Here is a 13,107-nt window from a genome sequence, read left to right as displayed (position 1 = left end):
AAGGCTAGAATCTCATTTGTCTCAGAAGCTGATACAATTTCAATTGGGATACAGTGGAGACTATTTTTAACACCAGCACCTTCCTTTCTAAGGAAAAGCAGGTAGTGAGACCTTTTCATATGTCAGGTGCAGCGATCAAAGACAATATGACAGGAGCCACGTACTGTTTGGAATACCAAGACAAGACCCCATCCTGCAGAACGACCCAGTAAGAACGCCAGCCAAAGAACCGCGAGCTCTATGAAAGACAAACACATGATTAGATTTTATTATAACCAACTGTCAAGCAACATTTTTATCAAATTATGGCTCATTACCTTCCAGAGGGGTCCCTCAAATTTCTTCACATGACGAACTGTTCCCTGCAAAGTTGAGATTGTATTATGATTCTACATACAGTATACCCACAACAAGACACACCAACAAATACACAACTTAATAACCCCAATGTCCCCATATTACCACTACTATCAAGGATATATTCTTGAGAATAGAACTGGGGAACAAGGTCATAAAAATCGTGATCTCATCCTTTGATGATATGCTATTTTGGTAAAATCGCCATATCGTGATTCTCTATTGCTCCATTTAATTAAGCTGTATGCTTAAACACAGACACTCTTTTCCACCTACTTCTCCTACTGGTTAGCCCCTACAATGCTCAGAGTGAAATTGTGCTCTGGTTCCATTAAAATGTTGTTTGTGTTAGGTAATTGCTGTTTTCTCTGATTGATATCAAACACATTAATAATTAAGCTCTTGAACCATCAAAACTGCAAAATCCCACTGTGCAAGATGTGTCTTTGTCTTAAAAGAGTTGTTAACTGTAGCAGTCATCTACCACAGAAATCAAGAGTATCACTGAGTTCAGGCTTAAGACCAAGCTGAAAACTAAACAAAACTGCATCTATTTGTAGTCACTGATGAGACGTAATCTCGCATTTGTCCAGGCACGGTTCAGTGTAGTGAAGGTTTCAACTGTGGTCATCTTGACAATGTTTTTGAAATCAAGACGTTTCAGCTCCCATACAGAAGCCATTTTCAATTTTGAAAATTGAAAACGGCCTCTCATTGATGCAATATGTTACTCCGAAATCAAGCACTCACCAGTCTAAAACATGTTTACCTCAAACACAGCACAGCAGACATACTTATGATGCATTTTACTATGTTTAATTTATTATTATTCAGATTTGACATTGAAATTCAAATAGCATGACCGTAAAATGTTACAAAATGATCCTAAATTTTGTTGGTTTATAGGAAATCCTAATTTCTTCAAATATTTAATGTAGATTTCTGAAAATGTCTGTGCAGTCAGGCTTGTTCAAGAGACCTTCTAAATCAGTGTTACATTGTTACTTTGAGCAAAAGCACCACTCATGTATTTAGCTTTTTAATTATGATGTTATTTATTATTAGGAGCGTCTGAGGCATCGCAGAGTCATCACAGAAACACTCTTTTATGGTTTGACGGCTGATTTGTGCTGGTGAATTACTCAGAAGGGGCTCTTGCTGCAACATAGCACGGGCTTAGACATTGCAAAATAAATGCCATGCCCTCTTAAGAAATATAAGGAAAAGTATGGATTTAAGTAATTACAATGAAGCTAGAAGACAGGTGAAATCCACAAACTAAGCAGACAGTATAAAAGACTCACTCGATTGATGTTGCTTTCAAGGACTTGCTTCATGACAGCATCATTGGCTAAGTCTAAAGCTGTCTGGCCTGTAATATGTAAGGATGAAGAAAATAACTCATTAAGTCAATAGAGAGACGTAACAATAACATCACATTTAAGAAAAAAAGGTTATAATTGTCAGGTAGCACAACCATACCATATGCCATTTGCATATTGGTAGGATTTAAACTGGATGCCCTTCCCAATGCATAACACACAAAGACGACACTTGTACTCGTACACTAGCTTAATTTCACTTTCACAGAAGAAGAAAGTATTGAGTATCAAAACTATTGGATTGCTAAATATTACAAATGTTGCACTGGCACGCTCCATTTGGTTCACAATAAATGATCTTGATGTCTGCCGTGAGCAGTCATTACAACCAGATGATGATCTTTTCAGCATCTTGCTACCACAACTCAGGTTTTTTTCCCAAGTTTTTTTTTTTAACAATGGACAATACCACAGTATCACAGAAGGTTATTTAGGACTATGGCTATAATAATGTGTGCGTCATACCCTGCTTGTTGTTAATGCTAGGACTGGCTCCACTCTTGAGTAGCTTTAGGGCACACTGCCTCTGCCCACGATAGGCTGCACAGTGTAACGGCGTGTTACCCAGCAGATCTGTGCAGTTGATGTCTGGAGGCTTCTTCCTGCTGAGCTGAAGCCAAACGCATGCAGCAGAAACAGATGGAGCGGTGTGGTGGGTTATTATTCAGGAAAACACCCAAGCAGAACAGTTTGATTTGTATATTTCACAAGAGCAATTAGCCCTGTGCATTTCTGATATATGTTGTTGTTGTTGATGCTTTTGACACATTTTAAATAAAATCAGGTATTAAATGTTGTAATTAGACATTGTAATCACTTTTTAATATGAGCTGCACTTTGTCATTTAGCTTGTTACTTTTTCAGTAGTCCACTCAACCCCATCTGCTACTGCACTTCAATGAATCATGTCCTTCTCCAAAGAATCTCCTCCTTTGTCTTCCTTTTGACTTTCTACTAATTTATTCACCACCTTTCTTTTGCAGATATCCAGAATCAGCAAAATATATAATCTGACATTAGATATCTCTCTGATGCACTCAATCCTAATCCTATAATCTAAAACAGTATGTTTTTCCATTAACCAACCAAATCTAATATAACATTTTGCGATGTCAAGTTTTTTTGTTTTTGTTTTTTTTTTTAAATTGCAAATCGCCATATCGTGATTGTGTATTTCTCTGTTCAATTAAGCTGTATGCCCAAACACAGACATTTTTTTGCACACACTTCTCCTGTTGGTTAGACTCACGAGTGACAGCTGGATTTAACTGAAATTCTAATCTGGTTCCATGAAAATTAAGATATACATTTTTTTGCCATATTGTTCACCCCTACTTGAGAAATTTAATTTACTGAGTTTGGTAATTTATGTTTTCTCTAATTAATATTTAAACCCATTAATTATTAGGCTCCTGAACCATTGAGACTGACCAAAAAGCAACAGGGCTCCAAGAAGCTCACACAATCAAAACGGCAAAATTCCATAATGCAGGACGTTAGTTTACTCTTAGGGCTGTTAGCTGTAGAAGTCACTTTGCACAGAAATCAAAAGCATTGCTAAGTTCAGCCTTAAGACCAAACTGAAAACTAAACAAAACTGCGCCCATTTGTAAATAGAACAGCATGAATGAACACATTTGTTTTCTGGGAGGGTGTCTATTGATGGGACAAGGCGGTGTAATCCCTCATCCCTCGTACAGGTGTGGTTTAATGTAGAGATGATTTCAATTGTGGTCATCTGAACACTATTTTTGCAATCAATTGTTTTGGCCCCCATCCAGAAGTCATTTTCAATTTTGAAATTACTTCTCTACCTCCCCTATATTGATGCAATACATTATTCCAGAATCTAGCACTCACCAGTTGATTTAGCGTGGACAAGTCTCCTTCTCGTGCTGCTTCCAAAAGACTGTCCTCCAGCATTCTCTCCTCTGTCCGCTCAGCTGCTAATATTAATGTAATAATAAATAAAATATAAATACATGCACTTTAAAGAAGAAGTAATGATGTGTCAGATTTGCTAGCTCTCTCACCTTCTAACATGCTTCTGATCTCTGCATTTTGTGTAACATCTTTGGGAATCTGTGCAGTCCCATTGATGACAGTGGCACATGCATCATAGTTTAGCAGCAGCATCACAACCTCCTGGAACATGGTTGTTTGATCAAATGAATAGATGTATGTGCATATTTGAAACAAAAAATCATTTAAAGTTTTTACCTTTCGACCTGTGAAGGCAGCTTTGTGTAGAGGTGTATCCCCAATATTATTTGGTAAATTAGCATCTGCCCCTGCCTAATACAAAACACACATGCAAAAATTATGTTTTGATCTAAATAAAATGTACTTCAAGAAACATACCCTAAGTAATTCTTCCACAACATCTTTGTGTCCAAAGTAACAGGCCAAATGAAGTGGTGTCCATCCTAGGTTTGACTTGCTCTTTCCTAAGAATGAATAAATACATAAATTAAAAGTACATGAACAACTATTTGGATAAACGTATAGAAAATCATATAACGTAAATTGTGTGATCATGTGTCTCATTGTGTTTGCAGTGTATTTTGGCCCTTTTGTGACCCCAGCCCTTGGGACAACAGATGGATATTAGCCTTTGCACGGTGTGTTTACATTCATGTTGTACATACATACATGCATACATAAGTACATATGTACAAACGTACATACATACAAACGTACATACGAACATACATACCAGTTATTCTACTTCCATACCTTTGCAGTTGATATTAATTTGTATCTCTTGCCTAGATTTGGACAACAAAAGTTTCTTGATGCCAAGAAGGTCTCCATTCCTAGCACAATGTAGAAATTGTTCCTCTGGTTCCAAATCCTCCATGCACACCTGTTACATACGACAGCAGGATAAATTATTTTAAATAAAGTTTTTGGTTCAAGAAGAAAATGTAATTGGCTATATTTAAGAGTATTACAAAACTATTGCAGAAGTCATCACTGGACAAGCCTGACAGGAAGAGAATGTGCACTTTCTTAATTCTTAGTTCACATGACTTTCTACACTTGTAAACGTCACATTGGTATGCATTCTCTGATAAAACAAACAACACAAACTTAATCTGTGTTGTCAATTAAGCCTTAACAATAGGCCAAATCTTATGCAATGCTTATAGCTTTGAAAAACTTACTTAAACTTACTTAAATACTTGAGAAAACCCAAGCGATGCTGAAAAAATAATGTTGTCCCTGTAGTTCTTAAGTGTGGGAAACAAAAGACTGGGCTGGCTATCAAACAGGTTTGCCTGACTCTAAAACATGTGACTCAAACTCTAACTGTCATCGTACCATTGTTCAGAGAGAAATGAGACAACGCAGACAAAACAAAAAGTAATTATAGATAACATAATACATGTGGATTTTATATTTATATTCATGCAGACTAGATGTCTGGGGTGCCAGTTTGTTTTAGCTAATTATGTAGGAGAGGTGGATGAGAATTTGAAACAACTGTAGTAGAACTGAGTTATTAAATCAAGTCTAGTCTTGCCTTTGTGTGACTGTGCATCTCCAGTAATAAAGCTTATTATTGAGGCTGATCATACAGAACTGTATACATATAACTTTATATGTAATTTTATTTTCTATTCTCATTCAGAGAGATAGTTAATGTCATCCACAGCAGCAGCAGTATTTTAGATTGCAATGTTTTCCACTAAAACAGCTATGACCAAATGCAACCGTAAGATCATAGGTTAGCAGCTATGGAACAAACATATGGGATCAACTTACTGCTCGAACCAGCCTGTTAGCAGCTATGGAACAAACATATGAGATCAACTTACTGCTCGAACCAGCCTTGAATCGTGAATTCCAGCAGTGGTACCAGGCAGGGCAGCTCTCACACAGGCCTTGTATACAGCAACATGTGATGTTTTAAGCCCCTGTGAGCCGTGTGGTGCTTTGACCCTACAGTAGTAGCTACTGCCTCTTTCGCCCCAAAGTAACTTTATCTTCTTTAGCGCTACCTATCAAACGGTCACACACCAAACCACACGTCATATTTCCGCTGTCGACACTTCATGTGTTATGTGGAGCTGACCGATTGCGAAACACGACTGTCAAACGTCTTACACACACCCCTGTGTCTTCTGTTTACGCGGATATCAGCTGATTTTCACACACCGGAAGTTGCGATTCCAAACACTTAAGCCTGACAGCGTAAAAGCAAGGATTTTATTCATAAATTTAGCAAATGTCCAAACCTGTCTATCATCTTGCATTATATTAAATGCAATATTTGTCATATGCAAATGAAAATTACGTATATTATTTTCAGCCGAAATTTTTATCACGATAGACACAACGTTTTCCATAACCCGGAAGTACTCTGCGCTGTAATTTTTGTCAAAATTGTTAGCTAATTGTTAACGTGTGTTTCACGTGTTACGTGTCATCTGCCTTTTCCTCTTCTTTAATATGGTATAGTATTCATAAAGTTGTACTGTAGTTGTTCGAGAGTTAAAAAAGTGTAAGATACATGGCGGACTCAAATCAGGGGAATGGACAAGACCTGCAGGCTCAAGTAAGAGAAGCTTGACACACTCGCCCCTTTCTTATTCCCAAAACCTGACTTTGACCTGAGATAACAACTCCCTGCGCTCAGTGGGCTATGGTATCCCTGGTAGTCACCAGTAAAGGTGTTAACCACCATAAAGGATAATACTTAACATAATCTAATGTTTCTATCATTGTTTAAAGAGGCTATGATTCCAACCTAAAACAAGACAACTATAACAGTACATGACTAAAATGTAGGTCATATGTAAAATGCATTTGAGAAATGTTGTGGAAAGTCAGTTATCTGCCCTTTACAACAGTAAACTCTGTTTGATCCCACTGAGCCTCTGCCATGACTTTCTGCTGCATTGCCCTGTTGTAAGCTACAGGGGGCGTGTCAGACAAATTGCCTGTAATGGCAGGTGTATAGAGCTATAGAGCAGCAGGTAGTCTGTGAATGCTTGATGTACAGCTCAGATGCCATGGAGTGAAACCAAGCTGACAAATGTGGGATTGCGTGGTCAAGATGTCACGCAGCTCAAACAACATTCCCTTTCTCTATTTTCCAGAGAGAGACATGAAGTAGAAGTAATTATCTAACTCTGTCCTACTGTTGAGGGAGACACTTCAGAAATGTCCCCAAGGTGTTGGTTTCATTAACACTTGTGATGTCTGAATCTCAGCAGGTGTTTCTCTGTGCTCAAAGGCCACACAATGACAGGTTTTACAGTAAAATCAGTGGCACAAAACAAAAGACTGACATTAATTAGTACTGGGGACACATTGTCAAAATTTGGACATACAGTGGTGCTGCACATTAATGACAGCACAACATGGTCCTCTTATTGTTTTATAATCATTATAAGAATCAAGTTACCCGCCAAATGTTTATTTTGGCCAAATAGTATAACTAGCTGCCTTTGGAAATATTTGTCCAAGTTTGGTGCATCCCAATAATTAAACAAATCTTGTTCTTTTAGCTATGGTTTACTTTAGACATGTCATGATAATCCTGATTCATAATTTCATAATTACTAATGTGCACTTTGGATACCTCATATAATTGTTACTCATTTGCAATTTTTCTACTGTATTTGTATTTACTGTATTGTTGTTTGTGTAGTATTCTCACTTTGAACTTCATGCGTCTTATTTCTTATTATTTTAGAAATTCCAATACACTTAATAACCTATTTGTATTGCCTTTAATAACTTAATCATATATCTCACTTTGACAGTGTTGTGTCTCTTCTTTCTAGATTGACGAGGTGGAAGCTCTGTCTTCCATATACGGTGATGAGTGGTGTGTCATAGATGAAGCTTCAAGAATATTTTGCATCAAAATTTCAGATGACATTGAGCAGCCCAAACTGACTGCATGCCTTCAGGTAGAGAGACGCAACCCAGTATCCCCATGCATTTCTTCATTATAACTCTTATTTTTATATTGATCAGATAATTCTCCCTGCGGACTACCCCAGTGCTGCCCCTCCCATCTACCAAATCAAGTGAGTCTATTTGCCTTTCAAATTCAATCTTGTGGTAGTCGGTCGAATTGATAAAACAACATCCCACTCAAAAACCCACTCATGGTCCTACTCAATAACCCTCTGTTTGTTCTTGGCTTTTGTAGTGCGGCCTGGTTGCGAGGACCTGAGAGGGCCAAATTGGCAAACAGCCTGGAAGACCTCTATGTGTGAGTGCTGCTCATAATTTCTGACTTCACAAGGGTGCACTGTTGAATAATATTATTAGGCCAAACAACAAAAGCTTTTCACCATTGTGTTTTGTGTGTGGACAGTGGAGTCAGTGTCTTTCCGAAACATTTAAATTTCAGCATGTCAACAGGCAGCATGCTGGGGATAGCATCCTGTACCTGTGGGTGGAAAACGTCAGAGAATTCCTTGTTGAGAAATCCCAGCGTGGAGAAACAGGTGAGCTGTGAAAAATGAAAGTCATGCTTGAGGGCCACACAGACACTGGAAATTTATCAATCTTTTTGACATTCTTTTATACTAGACACGGAAGGAGCCTTTGCCGCACCCGTTGGCTTAAGACAATAGTTTCATCTTTAGGACAAATGGTTGTAATCTGTCACATCCATTATTTTTCTTTGCGGAGGTATAGTTCTGGAAGTTGAGCTATACTTTTCTCATCATTTTTTCATCTGTGCAGTGCCCCAAAAAGCTGCTTTTTGGCAGTAATTGTGCATTGATGTGTTATAGGTTTCATGCCAAATTCACTTCTTGACATAATACCTTGTCTATAGATTTTGTATGCCTTCAGCATTGCGATTTATAGGCAAGATTCATGTCCATTCATGTGCCAGGCTAAAAAAATAATATTTCCTCATTACATTTCATCTTAAACTGTTGACTACAGCAATAGTTTTAACCACCCAAACTTGAGTTGTCTCAAGGTGGTATTTTTTAGGATTTTGAAGGCTCTTATTCCATTAGCAACCCAATCATGATTTGGTCTGCGTCTTAGATGAGATAGGCTCAGACAGCTGTTGGACAATATAAAAACCTTTTTCGGCCCAACTTTGAGTGACTGCTCTGAATTAAGATCAATATCTATGTAATGCCTTCTTTTGACTTGACATTCCCCTTTGAAGTGTGCTAAAGAGTAGATACACCTGAATTAATGGTTTTGCACAGAATCACATAGTGTGGCATAGTATTCATGTGGTAATAACTGGACAGAGTAGTATAAGCACAGAAAACTAGCATCAATGCATTATAATTCAGATCATTGAAATAAAACAGGCGTCTTGAGGGAAAAGAAGATGGAGAGAGACAGGATGTGATAAGCTAAAAGATGCACATTTTGGCTAAAAGGAAATGAAAAATGCTTAAACACGGGGGGGGGGGGGGGGCAAAGGAGTAACACAAGATTATGGCTCCACTGATGAAGTTTTTGATGAATGAAAGCAGACAGGAAGAGCAGATGTTTGTTCACTAGCCACATAATTTCACACAAATGCATTGAATTCATAAAGTAAATCTATCAGAGCATAAACAACAGACATTATTTATGAAAAGCAACCAGGGCATTAATATATATGGCTGATTATCCATTATATTCATCCACCTCCATGTGTGCCACTGCGCTATAATTTGTTCTTTTATTTCCATATAAAATCCCAGGGTCTTTTTTTGCCCACTGCTCCTCACTGGGGCACTTAACTAGAGGCTGAAAATAGCCTTTTGTCTAATGAGCAAATAACTAAAGCCTGCTAAAAGCATACCCAGCTGTACAGGAAATGCTTTAGCATCTGACTGTTTCAGAAATATGACAAAATTATACAAACACAGTGTCTCTTTGGGTATTTGTTGTGGCATTGACTTGCAGCAAACTTAAGGAACCTTCTTTGTAAAATTGATTCAGGCAGTTACTTTATTTAGTATCGTAAAAGTTTTAACGAAAGATGAAAACAGAACTCAAAATTGTGATTCAATTCCACAGTAAATGGTTCCTTGTAAGTCTGCACCATAAAAAAAAATGTAGAAAAAACAGACACAAAGACAATTTGTGAAATTTCAACAAGATATTCAAATTGAGTCATAAAGCCTGTATATCTCCCAACCGCAAAGCATCTATCTAAATATCTACTATTTTAACGTTTTCAGGAAAACAAAATTGAGTCTGCAACAATACAAGAAAAATCATATTATTAACGAAACACTGAGGAATTTGCTCAACACTATCTCTGAACTTAGCCTGAAAGCCATTATATCTCTGTCTATTATTTTACTTAAGTTGATATGAATAACTCACACATTGGAGGTGCCAGACGTGTAGGTTAGGTCACAGTGAGTCTCCACGCAGGGCAGGGGTGTTCAAACGTTTCTCATTAAGGGCCACATATAAAAACAGACAAAGCTGAGGGCTGATTGAGGGCCATAGACTGGTCACTAATACAGTGAATACTTCAAATCTGCATTATTATTACAAGTTAGACTGAACCACTAGACCTTTATTCACGCTTACATCCTCAGTGGGACATATTAAATATTTGATATGGGCTTGTTAAAGTAGATTTTCAGAAATGTACAGTAAAAAGTACTGTTTAAGGTAATACATGGAATGCCCTTAATGCCCTGCTCTGACAATTTCCAGCAGTATTATCCTATGCATTTATCTATGAATCCCAGTTAAGTTATGGGGCCTGAAAAGATGCCAGACTTCTTAATTGATGAATTTAAACTAAGGACGTATTAGCAGTTTTCAATACTAGAGAAATGTGTCAATTAGCCAACACAGGCGTGTGACGAATTAAATGAAAACAACAAATTATTGGACAAAATGAACAAGCAGTCTGTGGTCCAGATCAGTGCTGCTTCAGGTTTGCCAGATTTCGTTTTATATTCCATGTGCAAAGCAGGGAAAAAAAAAAAAGATTATTACATATTGTCAGCTTCCTATTTTATACTTTATATCAACCATATGGTGTATTTCATTTAGTTATGTTCAAATAAAATATATTTCAAAACTCTAACAGACATTACAACTAATTTTAAACTTCCTCCCCACTGTGTTTAATAATGTAGTCTGTATTCCCTATAAATGTATTCCCTACATCCAATGCAGACTGCAATGGATGTAGGGAATACATTTATAGTGATACAACAACAGATGTTAATCGGATTATAGCTAAAATGCTAATTTACTTCCAGATCCCTTGGGCAGGTAACAAAACACATAACGCAATCACAGCAATAGTAAAGCTGCAAAGGACAAAATAAAATGATGTGCTTTACACCACTCTCTTAGCTTTGCCCAATGGTCCGTGAGCACGTGAAGTTTGTTAACACATTTACTAGACTTCAGCCTGCGATGGTGGTCAGATTCTGAGTCTGAAAGAGGGATAAGCTACAGAGTGCTTTTATTTTCCCAGAGCTGTTTATGGAAGTCACATTTCTCAAAAGCAGTGACATTAATACTAAATGACACACAATGAAAAATCACCTTAATCTTCACAGTCAAAATATTGTATTTTGCTCACTTTGCTCATTATGATGGATAGTCTATTTGACAACATAAGACGCTCTAGTGCAGTGATTCTGAAGGTAGACAGGCTTCACAGTATTCACAGTTGTTGGTTTAGTCATTTAGTCCTAGTTCTTTAGTATTTAGTTCTGGTTAAGTATGGTTTTAGTCCTCTTTAGACCTCTTTAGTCCTCTTTACACCTGCTTTTTCACTGAAGTTTGGAATGTACTATTTTTTTTTACAGTTGTCCTGCATTGGCCCCAGAATGTTGAATCATTTTTTGAAATTACACTGATGTATTCTGGGTTGGTGATTAGGATGTGGCATGAACTTTTTGAAAATCCCTGCTGTATACTGCAATAGAAAGTGTATACATTTTTGCCATCATCTTTTCACTTGTGCACATTGAAGCATCCGGTCATGCTCTGCAGCCAGGATACAGACAGTTTGAGCTGGCCTCTAGTTGATTCCTATTACGGCCCGAGGAGGAGAAAATCGGAAAGAGAAAAATGCCTTTGAAAGAGGGTTCACTTGTGGGGCACAGATGGCAGTTTCTGTCACAAGACTAGTCAAAAAGTGTCTGAATGGAGCAATGACTGAAGTTACGCCCACATTTGCATCAGCAGAGGAAAAGTTTAGAAGAGGGTAGGAAATAGGGCGATAGAGCTCGTTTGAAGGGGGTTTAGTGTATAGGGTCATGTAGGGACATTGGCTCAGTGCTGCTCAAAAAATATCTACTAAAATCACACAAGGAGTTATTTCATTTCATTTTAGTTATTTTATTATTATTTTATTTTAAGTTCTTTCATTGGAATTACTTGTAATATATAGTAGCAAAAAGAAAGAAAAGTTGATCAAGGATATTTAGTATTTCTCTGGCACATATTGGCCATTGGAAACATCACAACCTTCATTTGATCCAGTTGATTTTTTATTTTAGGGCTTGGCAATTAAACAAATTTTAATCAAGACTGAGATTCATTCATTTGTAATCGATCAATGGGTCTTTTTTAATTGAGAGATCCACAGCCAGTCGTCTGACAGTAAGCACCGTGCACCACTTTGAAGGAAGAAGAAATTTTGGTGTAAGAAACTAAAATGTTAAATGTCAAATCAAATTGAAAGTCTCTATCATTTGAGGAAAAAAATAGATTTTTTTGTCATATTGCTGAGCATTATTTATATCCTTAGAAATATTATCTGAAATCACCAAAATCTCTTTATTTCCCAAGTTTTTAAATTTAATTCAGTACCCCAGATGTTAAATGTTATGGGCTCCACTGTCCACCAACCCTAGTTAACCCTAGAAAAAGATACTTTAGACCAATGCCAAATAATAAATACTTTTTCTCCTCTTGTCCAATAGTAGAATCAATACCAATGGCGGATCTCTTTAGCTCGAAAAGTCTCTGTCTGCTTTCTTTTTTCCACAGCATCTTCATTCATCTTAAAGCAGCTGAGACTCCAGCAGCAGACATCATCTATTATGGATGTTTGCCCTGCTGTAATAGGTCGTGAGAGCACTGTAGTGTCAGTAAAGGTCATTGGAGTTAATTCGGCAATAAGCATCTCAGCAGGAGGGATTTTTTAATGTCAAGGTGTATTGCAGGTTCTTCAGTGTGTTTGGGGAATGATTTCTTCCAAACAAGACAGGTCCATTCACTTCACAAGATATTTCTATTAGGTTTAAATAATTTCCGATCAAAGAGATAGTTTACTCTGTGTGTCAGATTTAACAACTATGATGACGTCACTAAAATGTTAAGGGCATACCATAATTTTAGTATGGATTCTAGACTTGAGAACGTGAATAAAACCACATGGTTAAATAACATGCCA

The 13,107-nt window shown here is 37.3% G+C and overlaps 2 protein-coding genes across 4 annotated transcripts in view; one reads left to right on the top strand and one right to left on the bottom strand.

Annotated features, from left to right (window-relative positions):
• Positions 1–5,898, bottom strand: part of osbpl1a (oxysterol binding protein-like 1A) — a 31,079-nt gene extending 25,181 nt beyond the window's left edge. For 2 of the 3 annotated variants that reach the window (XM_055221049.1, XM_033964912.2), the window contains exons 1-10: positions 5,561–5,898; positions 4,476–4,605; positions 4,101–4,186; positions 3,960–4,034; positions 3,773–3,884; positions 3,600–3,685; positions 2,205–2,349; positions 1,662–1,729; positions 318–362; positions 165–238 (exon numbers count right to left, since the gene is read on the bottom strand). In XM_055221049.1, coding sequence (XP_055077024.1) covers positions 165–238; positions 318–362; positions 1,662–1,729; positions 2,205–2,349; positions 3,600–3,685; positions 3,773–3,884; positions 3,960–4,034; positions 4,101–4,186; positions 4,476–4,599 — 815 coding nt within the window. In that variant the 5' untranslated portion in view covers positions 4,600–4,605; positions 5,561–5,898. The remainder of the gene's footprint in view (positions 1–164; positions 239–317; positions 363–1,661; positions 1,730–2,204; positions 2,350–3,599; positions 3,686–3,772; positions 3,885–3,959; positions 4,035–4,100; positions 4,187–4,475; positions 4,606–5,560) is intronic. The other variant, XM_033964913.2, reaches the window with a different exon arrangement.
• Positions 5,899–6,115: 217 nt separating this feature from the next.
• The window catches only part of impact (impact RWD domain protein), a 35,916-nt gene continuing 28,924 nt past the window's right edge, over positions 6,116–13,107 (top strand). Inside the window, exons 1-5 of the mRNA XM_033965407.2 lie at positions 6,116–6,300; positions 7,535–7,663; positions 7,731–7,783; positions 7,909–7,971; positions 8,124–8,209. Of these exons, the coding sequence (XP_033821298.1) occupies positions 6,256–6,300; positions 7,535–7,663; positions 7,731–7,783; positions 7,909–7,971; positions 8,124–8,209 (376 nt within the window). The 5' untranslated portion in view covers positions 6,116–6,255. The remainder of the gene's footprint in view (positions 6,301–7,534; positions 7,664–7,730; positions 7,784–7,908; positions 7,972–8,123; positions 8,210–13,107) is intronic.

This window comes from Periophthalmus magnuspinnatus, chromosome 4 (assembly GCF_009829125.3).
Source record: "Periophthalmus magnuspinnatus isolate fPerMag1 chromosome 4, fPerMag1.2.pri, whole genome shotgun sequence".
Classification (NCBI taxonomy): Eukaryota; Metazoa; Chordata; class Actinopteri; order Gobiiformes; family Gobiidae; genus Periophthalmus; species Periophthalmus magnuspinnatus.
The sequence above is the reverse complement of the archived record's forward strand: the minus strand, read 5'-3'. Positions and strand labels throughout refer to the sequence as shown.